The 16,474-nt window shown below is 40.3% G+C and overlaps 1 protein-coding gene across 15 annotated transcripts in view; it reads left to right on the top strand.

The window, feature by feature from the left end:
- Positions 1-16,474, top strand: part of ank2b (ankyrin 2b, neuronal) — a 114,520-nt gene that overhangs the window by 75,524 nt on the left and 22,522 nt on the right. For 8 of the 15 annotated variants that reach the window (XM_079864971.1, XM_079864960.1, XM_079864970.1 and 5 more), the window contains 14 exons: positions 85-296; positions 1,055-1,262; positions 3,295-3,391; positions 3,914-4,142; positions 4,505-4,630; positions 4,718-4,840; positions 5,310-5,342; positions 5,800-5,821; positions 7,836-12,743; positions 13,358-13,435; positions 14,433-14,564; positions 15,826-15,975; positions 16,131-16,311; positions 16,398-16,473. In XM_079864971.1, coding sequence (XP_079721097.1) covers positions 85-296; positions 1,055-1,262; positions 3,295-3,391; positions 3,914-4,142; positions 4,505-4,630; positions 4,718-4,840; positions 5,310-5,342; positions 5,800-5,821; positions 7,836-12,743; positions 13,358-13,435; positions 14,433-14,564; positions 15,826-15,975; positions 16,131-16,311; positions 16,398-16,473 — 6,575 coding nt within the window. The remainder of the gene's footprint in view (positions 1-84; positions 297-1,054; positions 1,263-3,294; positions 3,392-3,913; positions 4,143-4,504; positions 4,631-4,717; positions 4,841-5,309; positions 5,343-5,799; positions 5,822-7,835; positions 12,744-13,357; positions 13,436-14,432; positions 14,565-15,825; positions 15,976-16,130; positions 16,312-16,397; position 16,474) is intronic. The other 7 variants (XM_079864964.1, XM_079864965.1, XM_079864963.1 and 4 more) reach the window with 5 other exon arrangements.

Here is a 16,474-nt window from a genome sequence, read left to right as displayed (position 1 = left end):
TCCCATTGCCGAGATTTGTTTCCACTATTGAATAAATATAAGAAATGGACAGATGCTGTACAGTATATCCATCTTAAATTTCAGGGCTGGACCCACCGGAAGAGTTGGAGAGGAAGCGCATCTGTCGCATTATCACTCGAGACTTTCCACAGTATTTTGCTGTGGTTTCACGGATTAAACAGGACAGTAATCTCATTGGTCCAGAAGGTGGAGTTCTGAGCAGCACAGTGGTTCCTCAAGTACAGGCCGTCTTCCCGGAGGGAGCGCTCACTAAACGCATCCGTGTCGGCCTGCAGGTAGCACAATTGTTTTTGCAGAGGAAAACATGAAATGTAGAATCAGTGCTTTAATGTGGAATACAGTGCTTTCACATGCATTTTGCTACCCTGGAAATCCAGAGTTCTCACGAGAGCACAAGTTGAATTTGCTCAGCGAGTTTACTCTGGAGTCGAGTAATGATGCTCATTAAATATGCCCTTGTATCCACAATCACATCGGGTTATCTGATATAGGCGGGCCAGAGGCGAGCTAAACAGATGATGACAGCGCTGAGACGTCGAAGTCTTTAGTAAACATTGTAAGATGACTATGGATGAATACCAGTTGTTTGAAACGGCTTTGGCCGCTACAATGAACGAGTTAGACGTGGCTTTTTATCTAAAAGAGGAAGAGAAGACGCCGCTCGAATCGTTCCTTTGCAAGGAGGGCGTTTTTGCTGTTTTGCCGACCGGATACGGCGAGAGTCTAATCTACCAGTTAGCTCCGCTGGTAGCTAAGCGTATGGGGCTTGTTGTGATTGGTCGTAGTGTTATCTAATTGCGTGCAGTGTGATTTTCAAATGCATGCTTGGTGCCGCCCCTCGAGCTGGCCGATTTTCATTAGTCGATGCCAGACCATTACTCTTTCAGATTTAGGTCTGGATTTCCAGGCTAGCATTTTGTTGCTAACAGTCACAATATTGAAATAGGTTTGACCCGATAGCAATGAGATGCTTTAAATTATTCATTTGCTCTTGTGATCATTTTATTAATTATTGCCTTTGCTACTTGGCCAGGCTCAACCCATGAGCGTTGATGTAGTGAGGAAGATTTGGGGTAATAAAGCCACATTCAGCCCTATAGTCACTCTGGAACCACGGAGGAGGAAATTCCATAAACCCATAACCATGACCATCCCTGTCCCGAAGAGCTCTGCTGACTCAGGCCTCGGCGGCTTTGGAGGTGGAGATACTCCTACGTTACGTCTGCTATGCAGCATCACAGGTGAGAAAGCACACGGGATATACTCATTTTCACTTTCTATCCAACTTAATATACAGAGACAACCAGGGCTTTAAAACGGGGGCTAGAAAATAAATCCATTCACTCCGAGCAGAATCAGTATTTTAAGTTTTCTGTTCTTGCGTTCCCTCTGAAACATTACGTTCTGAAAACAGTTTGATTAGAAGAAAATACCAGTTAATAACACTATTTTTCGTTCTACCTGTTGTTCTTTACACAACTAGCAGCCTACATTGTAAAATGTAACCCCATTTGAAGCACTGGTAATCTAGATTTGGTCATCTGAAAAAGTGTGATCCAATCCTATTTTACTTTGAAAAACCAGCACAAAGGTAAAATGGATTACCTGATACTGGAGAGCAAAACATGGGATTCCCAAATCTAGATAAATATGATCCAAAATAAAACTTTTTGAACAACTGGGCCTTGGTGATTGATTATTAAAAAAAAAAAAAAAATAATAATTTCCTGATTAGTAGTGATTGTACACTAACCTGCAATTTTTGCTGGTTTCAAAACACACATCATGCTGGATATTACCTGCCATTCATTTTCACTTAATGTAATGCTTTAACGGTTGGTGACATTTCCTCGGAAAAACTCCTGAGATCCAAGAGCTAATGCCAGCGACTAACCTACGATGACTTGACAGCTAAGCGCGGACATTTCACTCACGTCGCATTTGCATAGGGCGAATTTAAATTCATGATTGGATCACTGCCAAAATAAAATAATAAACAGAATGATATAATAACTTTATTAAGTTAATTTTTAAAAAGCATATCTGTTCAGAACAATTAGAATTGATTTCACTTTTGTTTATATTCCTGTTAAAATTTCATTTTGTTTTCATTCCTTGAACCGGTTCAGAACCCTGGAGACAACTATACAGTAAGTAAGCCATTCATAGGTTAAGTGTAATGTAACGGAGGCCAGCTAGTGAGAGCTGTGCATGTAAACCTCACTCGTCTGGCCTCGAGAGGCGCTCTAGCAACTTAGGCTACAGACTGCGGTCCTTAGCATCCTTGTTGGTGCCTGCCTCCCATGCTGGAGACGCCGGTTCAAGTCCCGCTCGGAGTTGGTCGAGTACGACCGGTTACATTTGGTGCCGTGACCCGGATGGGAGTGAGGTTTAGGGAGCTGAGTGTAACAGAAGCAAGCTAGTGAAAGCTGTGCATGTAAACCTCACTCCCCTGATCTCAAGAAGCGTACTAGCGACTGAGGCTACAGACTGCGGTCTTTAGCGTCCTTGTTAGCGCACCCACCTCCCATGCCGGAGATGCAGGTTCTAATCCCGCTCTGATTAGATTTGGTGCCATGACCCGGATGGGAGTGAGGTTTAGGGGGTGAGTGTAACAGAAGCAAGCTAGTAAGAGCTGTGCATGTATACCTCATTCGTCTGGCCTCAAGAGGCGCACTAGCGACTGAGGCTACAGACTGCGGTCTTTAGCATCCATGTTAGCGCATTCCACCTCCCATGCCGGGGACGCAGGTTCTAAACCATGCTGGGAGTGGGTTGAGTAGGACCAGTTACATTTGGTGCCGTGACCCGGATGGGAGTGAGATTTAGGGGGTGAGTGTAATTGAGACCAGCTACTAAAGAGTGATGGTAAACCTCACTCCCCTGGCCTCAAGAGGCACGCTAGTGACTGAGGCAACATACTGCGGTCTTTAGCATCCTTGTTAGCGCGCCTGCCTCCCATGCTGTAGATTCCGGTTCTAATCCCGCTCTGAGTGGGTGGAGTAGAACTGGAGAGGTTACAGTAACACGAGTGACATGAGTATTCTTCCCCCAATTAATTGCTAAGTCGTTTCCTCACAAAGTCAGTTTTTTACAGCATACTGAAGCCCCTCCTCTAGTGACATCTATTTAAAACTGCATTGCACTGTATTGGGCAGGAGAATAAAATAATTGACAAGGACAAGAGAACATGAACTTTCAAAATAAAAGACATTTGCTGTAGTCAACAACATTTTTGTATTTTGTAACCAAAACCGTTTCTTCCATGTATAGGTGGGACCACTCCTGCTCAATGGGAGGATATCACTGGGACTACACCATTAACATTCACCAATGACTCTGTGTCTTTTACCACAAATGTGTCTGCCAGGTATATTCTCTAGAAGCAACAGGAGAGTATATGTTATGAATGATGAATTTTCCCTTTGTAAAGCCCAAAAATACTTCAGTGTTTACGCGTACTCTTGGGTGCGCTACCGTACATGTGACGCAAATTTAGTCTTCGCCAAATTTAGCAGCGTGCACATGCCCCTTGAACTTTTTTTTGCACTAAATTGTTTTGTCCACAAGGGGGAAACACTGGCCCCGGACCGTTGATTTACACTTGAAAAAGAGGCCCAACAACAACAGACGCCTGCATTGATGAATGCTTGTGCGAGGGGTTAAGAAATACCTACAACTCTAGTTTAAAAAGTACAAATACATTTTTATCAGTCATAACTTATGAAGAGAAGTAATGCAGAGACTGGATGAGGAGGAAACTATGCGTTTGACTGTGAGGATACGCTAGAGTTCGCGTCGAAACTGAAGTATACTTTGGGTAAATGGGCCAATCCTGGTTGAAGCTCACACATAAGTTAAGCACCAATATCTCCCATATTTTCCTCATCAGATTCTGGCTGATAGACTGCAGGCAAGTACAGGAGTCGGTGAACTTCGCCACTCAGGTGTATCGTGAGATCATCTGTGTACCTTACATGGCCAAATTCGTCATCTTTGCCAAAACGCATGACCCTATTGAGGCTCGATTGCGCTGTTTCTGTATGACTGATGATAAAATGGATAAAACTTTGGAGCAGCAAGAGAACTTCACAGAAGTCGCACGTAGCCGAGATGTGGAGGTGAGTAATGGACAGGCCTTGCTCATCCAAATATCGAAAGCTAAGAATTCTGAGTGGGTATTGCTGCAATAGATTCCTGTTAATATACGCCGCCCAATCAGCTCTAGTTATAAAATAGAGTTTGATTTCTCTGCTTACCTCCGCATCTGGAGGTCTTTAGGCGTTGTTTCTCTGAAAGAGGTTCCCAAGGTTTTAATAAAGCCATCAGTGCCTGATTTATTCTAAGATCCTAAATCCTGAATGTATGCATAAATGCATAACCGCATAAATGTAAACCCTATCAGAATTTGTAGTATTAACTATTAATAATTAAGAAATATTTCCGCTGTGGAACTGACATAATTGAATGGGTTGCATTCTAGGTATTAGAAGGAAAACCAATATATGCAGACTGCTTTGGAAACCTGGTTCCCCTAACAAAAAGTGGCCAGCATCATGTCTTCAGCTTCTATGCCTTTAAAGAGAACCGACTGGCTCTTTTCATCAAAGTAAGTCAACTATGCATTCATATATCTGAAGAATTATAAGAGGATCCATACAGCCATTTAACTGCACACTTGGCAAATCACTTGTAGATTCGAGACAACGCTCAAGAGCCTTGTGGGCGCTTGTCCTTCACAAAAGAGCCCAGATCTTATAGGACTTTGACCCATGGTGCAATATGCAATCTAAACATCAGCCTGCCAGCTTACTCAAAGGTAAGTTCATGCAATATGCTACAAAATGCATCGTCCAACAAAATTTCATTTTTATGTTGTCCGCTTTAATGGCAGGTTTGCATGCATTCTTACATTCATTTTGTTGCCATGAAATGATTGCTTTATACCACAATATCTGCATAGGTTTACAGTTGAGGAAACACTCAATTTAATGAGTCAATTACACAACTTATTGCTGTGGATATTTGGAAGGCCTCATTTTACAGCCATCTTTTCCTTCTATTTGTTTCCCTTTTTAAAAACATTTTTGAATCAACAGCTGATAAATGCTTTTCTGTTGCACCTAACCCGTCACACCACGCCTCGCTGGCTGGCCTCAGACATGTTCTGTTGCTCTGAAAACTGCTTAGCCTGCTCTCTCTGTCCCCTTCTGTCTTTCTTCTACCTCTGTCCATCTCTCTATCATCTGGTGCTCTCGTCCTCTTTTGCTGCTTCTTGCTCCTCAAAGGAATCAGATTCAGAACAAGATCCTGATGAGGAGGTAACTGCGATTTTGCACTTTAATTAACAAATGATCCTTTGCTTTCCTCCATTATCTCAGTTCAAAACTCTGTCCAGTCCCACTGGGTTTAATTATTATTATTATTATTATTATTATTACAGAGATAAGTTGCTGCGTGAACAGTAATGATGAGAAAATGTGTTTCAAAACCCTTAGAATTTCATGAATGGCTCCATACTGTAGATGTATTGTTTTGTTGATTTGATTGTTTGTTTGTTTTAGAAGCCACTCATGCAGGAAATACAGATAATTCCCAATGGTTTACACATATTTTCTCATAACTGTATATTGTTTGGTGTACCAGCTGTGATAGTTGATGTGGGGACAAATAGCTTGAAGAACGAAAGTAAATTGGCAATGTTAAGCAAAAAATGTTGATGTCTGTTCATGTATGCATGTATACAATTGAATTTTCTTCACCTTTTTTTCTTTACAGACGAGCCGAACACTTGAGAAATGTAAGATATGGAGTTAAATTAATTAAAATATGTTATGTTATACCAGACACTTTTCCATTGAACTTACTAACTGAGAATGTCACCACTGTAAAATAACTTACAAAGCATGATTTTAACATTCTATAAAATAATCTTGTGTCTGAGTGAGTTAACTATTGATATATTAGGGATGTAACGGTACACAAAAATGATGGCCCCATTTATTGCGGTCCCATTCCAATCCGTTCTGTCCATTTGACTCGTTCATTGAAGTCTGGTAAACATAGACTTGCTTGCTGTCAGGACAATCCTTTATGTGAAATGGAAATATTTGCGTGAATCTGTAACATTTACAGGTAAGTATACAATTGTAAGATGTAAAACAACAAGCCATGTTGCTTTATGATTTAGTTTGAAGCGCAAAACGGAGTTTGAAATTACGTTTCGTAGAAAAAGAAGTTCCCCGCGTGCAACGATTAAAACACTATTTCGAACCGAAATAACTCAATCCCGAACTTTTTTTGTACCGTTACAACCCTAATATAAATATATTAATGTTTTATTCTGATCAGTTTATGAATCTTGATCGAAAAAAAGTTTTTGAATGTCTCTTAATCTCTTTGCACATAATGTGAATTTCATTCATACTGTGGTGATGTTTGTTTTCAACTGTTTTAGATCCCTACTCCCTTCATTAAACACAATAACAATCTGCAAAGCAAATTATGATTCCCATCCACATCTGTAGTAATCTCTCTCCTTAGTACCTTTTTTTTGGTGCCCCTGCATTTTTACACATAAACAAAGTGTACTTGTACGCCAGCCCAGTAAGAGGATTCCCTCTCTTTATCTGTGAATGTACAAAACATTAATAATATAAACCTGTGTTTAAACTAGTCAATGCCCTTTTTTGTAGATGTGGCTTCATCAGTTGGATATTAACATTGCATAGTTTGCTTACTATTGCTTTAGAGAATATTTCAATCACCACACTATGTAATGTAACCTTTAAGTATAGTTTCTTACATTAAGATAATATTCAGGTATAAGTATGAATTAGAATCCAAATCTATTACTACATCAAACTTACTACACACTAACAAGTTTACCAAATTTACCAAGGAATTAACATTTGAATGCTGTCTTGTGTGTATGAATTTTTTCAGTACTGATCTTTGTTTAACATTGCCACTACTAATATTAAAAATAATTATTTCAATATTTTACTTTCAGTTCACTGTCTGAAAACGTGTGCAAAAACCAAGCAGCTTGTCACTGGGGCAGTACCCTTAAAAGGACAACTTTGTACCTAATCTACTCATTAAAGGTGCATTTTAGTACCTTAGAGTAGTAATATGTACCCTTTACTATATGAACTTTTATGGGCAAATAAGGTACAAAGATGTCCCTTTAAGGGCACTGCCCCCATGACATGCTGTTAAAGTTTTTTGCACATTTTTTTCAGAGAGTGTATGTTGTTTTTTCAAATGCCTTTGTTTTCACATTCGTTCAGTTTTAGTTGCATATCACTGGCTTTCTTTAAAAAAACATTAAAGACTTGTTTTTGATGAGTTCATTTTTATTGAGTTCTCTCCTGAATTCTCTCTTTCTCTCTTTTTTCTTCTTCTGTAGACATGAGTTATAAATGTTGAGCGATGTCTACTTTGTGTTACTGTTTTTCACTATATGTCCCAGTGTTTGGGTTGGCTTATTTTTGTCTCCCTTATAAATATCACTTTAGTTTGTCTTTTTGTTTGTGTGAGTGCGCTGTTGAACCAAATGTGGATAAACAAGTTTCCTGCTTATTCTTCCATTGTCTTTAAGATTTGGTTAGTATTTGCTTTGCAGTTGTTATTCCCCCATAAGTCCAGTAGACTCTCCACTCATCCTCCCATACTCCACTTACCTTTTTTTGTCATCTTGATGCCTTCTGGTCCTTGAAGCTCTGAATTGATCCCTTATGTCCTTTTCCAATCTCTGTCCCTTTAATTTAAATTTTGGTTAATTTGCTCCTTAAATGTCATCCAAATGGAAGATGATGAAGACACTGAAACAACTGAAACGTCATTCCTGAAAACACACTTGATCCGAGACTCCCCTGCGCTTGCAAGTCCAGATTTACTCTCTGAAGTGTCAGAGATGAAACAAGATCTTATCAAAATGACTGCTATTCTGACCACTGATTCCTCCGAGAAAGCGGGTCGTATGCAAGGGGATTATTTAGATAAGGGGGTGGAGGAGGTGTCAGCAGAGCCTTTTGAGATAATGGAAAAAGTCAAAGAGGATTTGGAGAAAGTTAGTGAAATTCTGAGAAGTGGAACATTTGACAAGGAAGAGTCTGCAAAAACAGAGAGTCGTCCATATAGGAAGGATGAGGGGTGGGTTCTGCTGACAGAAAGTGAAATTGAAGAGGCCAAAATGATGGCTGCCTTTGAATCTCAAGAATCACTTCTAAAGGAAGTTAGAGTCAACAGAGGATCACAGAGACCAAAGGGTGCTAGGGACTGGTCTGGCATGGACACTGTTTCCACTGGTGAAGTTAAGGAATACTTATTGGATGTGCCTGAAACATCTATGCCTGCATCCCATGAGACTCCATCACAGCAACGGTTCACTGAGGTTGTTCTGCGCAGAGGTGGTCGAAAAATAGTCCCTACAGTGGCAAAAGACACTAAAGCCCATACAGCAGAAGTAAAAAAGCCAGTAAGGAGGAAAGGGCCTCAAGGACACACAGAAGAAACCCAATCAATGAGCACAAAAGAAAGGAACGAAGGGGATGCCTTACTACCTGTACCTGGAGACCAAAAAAAGTCTCCTGTATCACCAGTGGTTGAGGAGACACCAATTGGTTCCATTAAAGAGAAAGTTAAGGCTCTTCAAAAGAAAGTAGAGGAAGAACAAAAAGGTCATAAAAAACAGACAGGCCAAAAACCTCCATATAAAGCAACAGAAGGCAAAGCATCTTCTGTTGTCAAAGACCAGAAAACATCAGGCCTGAAAAAACAAACTTCTTCACCCCAAAAACAGTCTCCTTCTAGGTCACCAAAGCCTGAGCCTGGAAGTCTAGAAGAAACCATGTCTGTAAGAGAACTAATGAGAGCATTTCAAACTGGCCAAGACCCCTCAAAAAGAAAGTCTGGCCTCTTTGAGCACAAAGGATCTTCCAAAGCAGAACACACAACAGCGAGTAAACCCGAAGCTATTCTCACAAAGTCACAATGTCTTCCCCGAGCACCCTCACAAGAAGAAGGGTCTCCTGATGTTTTAAAACCTGAGGATCACCATGAAGAAAAAGAAGTCACAATTAGTCCACACATAAAACACTCTAAAGACTTTGAAGAAGATAGAAAAGCAAGGATGAAGAGTGGCGAGGGTGTGATTTCTGGAAAAGAGTCAGTAGTTCCCTCCACTCACTCAAGCATGACAACAACTATTCCTCAAAATTTGTCAAAACATGGCAGAGATCTTTTGCCTGATAATGGTACAGAGAACAGTGCATTTGATGACAGCCCTGACAGTGTTAAACATGAAGCATTGGTTGACTCACCCAGTGCTAGTCTTGCTGAAGTGGAAGCCCCATTGAGTTCTGAAGAAAGTTACAAACATGAGGGCATGGCTGAGACTCCAGAAACAAGCCCTGAGGGCATCCCATTATCACCAAAAAAACCACCTCAGTCTATACTTGCAAAGTCCTCAAAATCAGTAGCAGTCACCCCTAAGGCCAAGACAAGTAAAATATCTGTTTCCTTTTCTACTGAGATGAAGGCAACTAATGAACAGGCATCTGATGCTACAATTCATCATCCAGCACTGAGCAAAGCAGTGGATGAGCCAACAAAAAGTGAGTCCATGTCTATTCCTCATAGGAATAGGGGGGTGAACTTTGGGGATGAAAAAACTTCTGTTGATAAGGACATTGTTTCTGTGTCATCCAAGCCACCTAAATCTCGGAAACTGACTAAAAGAGCATCTGAAACACTAGAGAGTTTTTTGAGCGATGAGGAATCCTTTGATGATCAACCAACCTCTTCTGACTTTCTGGCCTCAAGGGCAGCTACACAGGATCATGGTGGTTTAGTGCTGCCTCTTAGACACCAAGATTCAGAGACCCTTAGTCCAGTAGCTGATGACTCTTTTACCATTAGCCACAAAGACTCTTTAGAAGGTAGTCCCGTGATGGAAGACAACTCTTCCCATAGAACCCCAGACTCTATTGAGCCTAGTCCAACAAATGAATCCCCATGTTGTGACTCTTTAGAAAACAGCCCTGTAGAGATGAAAACCAACCTGACTTTTCCACCTACAGTAGAACAACCCAGTGTGACCACAGGCCCCCTGACATCCTCCAAAGCCCCTGAAATCCCCCCAGAGAGTTTGCGTAGTAGATTGCTCAAAGAACAGGAGGGTAATGCAGACGATGACAGTTGCGAGCAGACGTCCCTGATGACAAGTTCGGGTAAGAGTCCTCTCTCTCCTGACACACCAAGTTCTGAAGAGGTAAGTTATGAGGTCAATCCCAAAACCCCAGACCCCATGGTCCTGATTGTTCCCTTTAAGCCATCAGTAATCCCAGAGGAGACAGTAGAAGATGATGAGTTGATGTGTGGCCTGACACAGAGGACAATTACTCCAGAGGAAGAGATGTTTAAAATGGCTGCCAAAATAAAAACATTTGATGAAATGGAACAAGATGAAAAAGACAAAAAGGACAATAGAAAAGATAGTGAATCTTCTCAGACATTGGTATCGTCTGATGCAGGAGATGAGAGCATCAAACTGTTTGCGCTTACATCCAAATATGAAACATCCTCTGTGGATGATGTTGGGTTTACTGAACTCAACCAAGCATCAGAGATAGCACGGTCTGTTGAACCGATCATTAAAGTACAACCTCCCTCTCCTTTTCCAGCAGGTATACGTAAGAGCCCCCAAACATCTGAGGACATTCAACATACCATGGCCCACAGTGCAGCATCTTCAGCTGAATCAGCAATGAGGAGACCTCAGTCTGACTCAGAAAAGCATAACATAAAACCACACCTTCAAGAATCTCCTAGTGAGAAATTTGAGGACAAAGAATATGTTGATTCAGAATTAGTACAGTTGAATAAAACTGCCTCTAACAGTAACAATCTGGCTGAAAATATAACTGATGAACAAAAAGAGCAAAGCTTAAAAAGATCTAAAGGAAATCAAGAAACTTACAGTGATGAAATGCAGAACGAGGCAGCCAATTACCAAAATGTTGATTACATATTGCCTAGTCAGGAAGAGTCTAATGTAACAGATGAGATTAAAGGTGATTACATGAGGCATACAGGGACATCTTATGTTGATATTTGTAGTGGCAGCCTAGATATTAATTCTATTCCAATTATTATTGGACAAACAAGAGAAACATTTAAACCAGAAATATGTATTTATGATGACACAGAGGAAGATGATGCTGAGGAGGAACCTCCTAAGACTGAATCTAGAGGAGTTACAGCAAAAGCAGAGACAGACGCCTGGAATTCAGTGCGAGAAGATGATGATGCATTTGCAGCAAGAGTCAAAGAGGAAGAGCAAAAGGTCTTGGGTCTGGTTGTAGATCGGCCTTCCCAAGGAGCGACTCCAGACACAACACCAGCAAGGACACCAACTGAGGAGGGTACACCAACAAGTGAACAGAATCCTTTCCTCTTCCAAGAGGGAAAACTTTTTGAGATGACAAGAAGTGGTGCGATAGACATGACAAAAAGGAGTTACGAGGAGGAAGGCTTTGCATTTTACCAAATAGAGCAACCCATTGAAGAAGGCATAGCTGAAGAAGGAGTGAATGGGCCTGGTAGAGCATCCAGTGATGCTGAGAATGAGGTTGGTTGTAACCTCTCTTTGCAGATAAAACAAGAGGAGAATAATGACCTTTCTAATGAGCCTGCAGATTTATCTGTACATTCTCCTACTGAGGTTAATCTGGCTGCAGCTACAAAGTCAGATGTTATAAAGTCTAAAACCTCAGAGAAGGACCAAACAATACCAGAAACAGCAGAGATTAAATCAGACAAAGTAATGAGTGAGGGACATTTAATATCTGATCCTGCTTACTCTGATATGGTCATAGTCAATGTTCAGACAGCAGTGTCAACTATTACTAGATCAGTTCATTCCCAACAGGACCAAGAGTTGTCAGATTTCCCCCCAGATGATCAGCACTCAGTTATAGAACAACCCAAAATCCCAGAAAAGATAGAATCTAAAAGTAAACTTGTCTCTAAAAGTGCAGCCTCTCTATCATCTAAGACTAGAAAAGATATGCCAACCTCCAAAGAGGAGGAGAAACCAAAATCCCGAATCCCTGTTAAGGCCAGCTCCCTCAGGTCTGAATGTGTAGAACTTTCCAAGGATAAGAATTCGAAGTTGCCCGTAAAACCTCAAACAAGGAGAAAATCTGACACAGAGACAGGCCCATCCATAACCTCCAGTTTAACAAAGTCTTCCAAAGCCAAGAGCTTCTGTGAAAGCGATTCCACCAAGAAACCAACCAAAAAGGACCAGAGACGTTCAACAAGCACTGACCTATCCAGCACAACTAAGACACTTCCTTCAAGACTACCAGTCAGGGGAAAGCCTGGTCAGCCAATTCAATCTTCCACACCTGCAAAACAAAAAAAGGCCCCGCCCACTGACACAAGCAAACAGTCTATTGCATTTTTCGAAGAGATTAGCCATGAGGCAGCTAAGGTAGTGGAGAGTTTGGCTCAGGCAGAGAAAGACAAACAGGAGGGTGCTGCCTTATCTAATGATGAAAGCAGCACCATCAATGCCTCAGTAATAGAAAGTGAACCTTTGCTTGACATGCAAATGCCTTTCCCTGAGGATTCCTTGGTCATTAGGCCCAGATGGGACAACCCTGTTGAGACGCAGATGGAACGAATCCCTGCTGATAAAGTCCGAAGTCAAGGTATCCCCCATCTCTTGGGGCACATTATCTCTTTCTCATCTGCCTCAGCACCTCAGTGATGAAAGTGCTGCTTCTCTGTCTTGTAACTAATGCTTCTCTTTGTGGTGCTTCTTTGATGTTTGGGCTATGTTTGTGACTGTCTCTTTTCCTTTTATCTGACATAAGTCTCAAGATTTACATAAAACCTGATGCAGTGTTGAATATTTATGTAATGTTTTTTGCCAGTATATTCACTGACTACATATAGGTCTATGACAAAATTAATTCAACTTAAAACATCAGTTGTGAGGTGCAGTTGATATTACAATTTTTATAATGTTCACAAATCCTGGGACAGTTATTCGTAGTATTCATTGATGATTGATATTTTACCTTGTCTTTGCTCATAGATTGAAACTAATCTGATAATGGTTTCTGTAGCATATTTGCTTAGAAATGTTGATTTAATAATAGATAATTAAATATATAAGTATAATTAAAAAAATGTATATTTTTTTTACATGAGAAAGCCAGTGACCTTATTTAACTTAGTGTCGTAAACAATTATTTGTAATGACTTCTAGTATTAGATTTGTGTGCTTATATGTATTTTGCTGCTTTGCTGGAATTTGCAGTAGATCCACAGGATGAGGCTGACAGGAAAGAAGGGCGTCTGGCTGTAATAGCAGACCACCTTGGTTTCAGCTGGTCAGGTAAGCTGCTAACCTCTATACCAATGGTTCTCTAACTGGCTGCCGCAGAGCACTTGTTGCTGCGATGACTCGTATCCCTTTTCCACCAAGGCAGTGCTGGTGCCGGTTCGGAGCCGGTGCCTACTCGCGAACCAGTTTCGACAGCCAAAGAACCGGTTCTCGGCCAGGAAAATTGGTTCCAAAGCGGCACCAACTCTTTGCTGGACTAGAACAATTCTTTTACCACGTCATGCTTACGTCGGGGTCGGGGTTATTGTCAAACTTCTTCTCGAACGTAACCTCCGTCTATAGTAATCCAGACGAGCAGCACAAATGTGTTCTAAACGTCTTCTTCTGACCCCAATATAGGATCGCAAAGCCAGGAGAAACATTTGTAGAAAGACGATGTAGTCCGCCATTGTAATTGTTATGCTTGAAGTTGGCACAAGCGTTTCTGGGAAAGCTAAGATGTATGGCAACGTACACAGTGACGTAACGACGTCGTTCGCTGGGCTCTCTAGTCAGTGGAAAAACAAACAGGTTCTGAGAAGGTTCGCAAGTTGAACCAACTTTGAACCAGCACCAGTTCCGAACCAGTTCTTTTTTGGTGGAAAAGGGGTATATGAGTGCTACTTACAGAACCTTTGTCATTACATTAATTCAGTTAACTGTGACTGTGAGCAGAGAGCTTAGATATTCACAGAGCTAGACAGAAAATGTACATATAAACTACAAAGAGGCTCCTTGTTTTTTTTCCTTTTTAATTTGGGAACCTCTACTCTTATAAGGTACAGTACTTGGTTAAAATGGTAGAATTATTTATGGAGTTGGGATACATTCATGTAATGATTGCATCTATTTGCAATAGTTGTCATGCCTACTTTTTTATTATTCTAAACCTTATCTTATTTCAACACATATTGCATTGCCGTCATAAGGGCACTTTTGTTTCATACGGATACTTTGTTGTCCTGGATTAAATGTATGACTCATTACGGATTTGATTTTATTCAAACAGAATTGGCTCAAGAGCTTGAATTCAGTGAGAAGCAGATCAATCAAATAAGAAATGAGAATCCAAATTCACTACAAGACCAAAGCCATGCACTCATAAGGCTGTGGAAAGAAAGAGACGGCAAAAATGCTACAGGTAAGATCTGCTGATCATGTGTTTTCCTGTAGTTTGAATGAATTTGCATTGGTCTATTCACCGGATATACTGAAAAATTTAAGTTTATTGTGCTACTATGTGAAGAAAATCCAGCAAAACGAGCGGGCGCGTTTGTCGACCCCAGAGGGTTAAATCAAAGATCAGTACACTTTAAATAATTATTTCAGCATTACCCCTCAGCCACCACCAATGTCCCTGCTGGCAAATCCAGCATTGTTGGTCACCAGCATAAGGTGTTTTGAATGCTGAAATTCATGCTGGTTTATGCTGGATTATTCAGCAGGGGTGCAGCATCCTTTGGAATGACTTTTTCAGTAATTTATTTCAGCACCATTTGCTTAAAGGCAGAAATTCATCTAAACTAAATACATTTATTTCAATTACATTTAAAAACCTGGCATCATGGAACAGTTTTTTGGGTAAAAAAGAAATTCCACAATTGAGCAAGTACATTAGAAAAAAAACAGTGTCCAAAAAAGAGTTGTTGCCTAGAATTTGAAATAATGATCTAGTTTGTGATGAACGTGGACAATTCTAAACTGCAATCCTTATTGACCTCTGTGGAATCATCAAAACCTTGAACTACAGAGAGTCTGCAATTAAAAAGGATAAGCGACATAGCCAGTGTAAAACAAGATCCAAACCACAGCGGCAGAAATGATACTTACAGTACCAGTTCAGAAGACATGTTTCCCCTTTTTTTGGAATATCTTGATGCTGTCTTGGTGCAGCATGACAAATCTGCTCTGAAATGATCACCAGTAACCATTGGATAACCATTATATTCATCCACGCTGAAGAGCAGTGCCAAAACACAACTGATGTAAAATAAATACTATTTATATATATTAAAAAAAAGAATAATAAAAAAATAAATAAAAAAATAAATAAATATATATATATATATATATATATATATATATATATATATATATATATATATATCTGCAGTGCAGCTTTAATTATCGTCTCCTCCTTTTTGGCACATTACTTGCCATTGTTGTAAATTGATTGATTAAATGAGGAAATGCGTACTATGATATTTTAGTGATCAGGCATATAATTTTCGGTAAACAAATCTGGGTGTGGTGTACTGTAGTGATGCTCCTTACATGCACAGTACAAATTATGATATTATGACATCACTCACTCAGAAGGGGATCCCTTCACATTGTACATAACTAGTTGTGTGCTGCATTTTATTTGACAAAAGTATACATAACACCTCTCCACTTAACAGCAGAGAACACTTTGATGAAGACACTTACAAAAATAAATCGAATGGACATTGTGCATCTCATTGAAACAAAAATCATCCAGTCCAGTCAAGACCAGTCATCACACACCTATGCAGAAATTGAGCAAACCATATCATTGGATCATAGTGAAGGTATGTATGGTGACAATATCTTGAAGCATATTAGGTTGGTGTTTATTTGATTATAAAATATTCTTATTCCTCACTTTACAGAAGAAGATGGTTCACTGCATTACTTTTACAATGGATTTACAATTTTACAACCAAATCTATATTTGCCTTTGCAGGTTTTTCAGCGCTACAGGAGGACATGGACAGCCCCAGGCCAGGCCGGCGAACAGAGGCCACTCAAAGAGGGTCAGAACTTGGGCCTCTGGTGGCATCTGTTGAGGATCTCTCCTGCAATCTGTCTTCCCTCAATGATTCACAGAAAGAGAGGTTGTTGATAGACAAGGAAATGGGTTCAGAGTAAGTTCATTCTCTTCCTGTCCTATACAATTGAAAATGTATTAAAAGTATATGAAGTAATTTAAATTTGATTCTGTATTTGTCAGGGTGGTCGGAGCCTCAACACATAGTTTTTTTGATATGGCTGGACTGCGGCAACAATTCCCAGGCACTATCAAACAAG

This window comes from Squalius cephalus, assembly GCF_949319135.1.
Source record: "Squalius cephalus genome assembly, chromosome: 3".
Lineage (NCBI taxonomy): Eukaryota > Metazoa > Chordata > Actinopteri > Cypriniformes > Leuciscidae > Squalius > Squalius cephalus.
The sequence above is the reverse complement of the archived record's forward strand: the minus strand, read 5'-3'. Positions and strand labels throughout refer to the sequence as shown.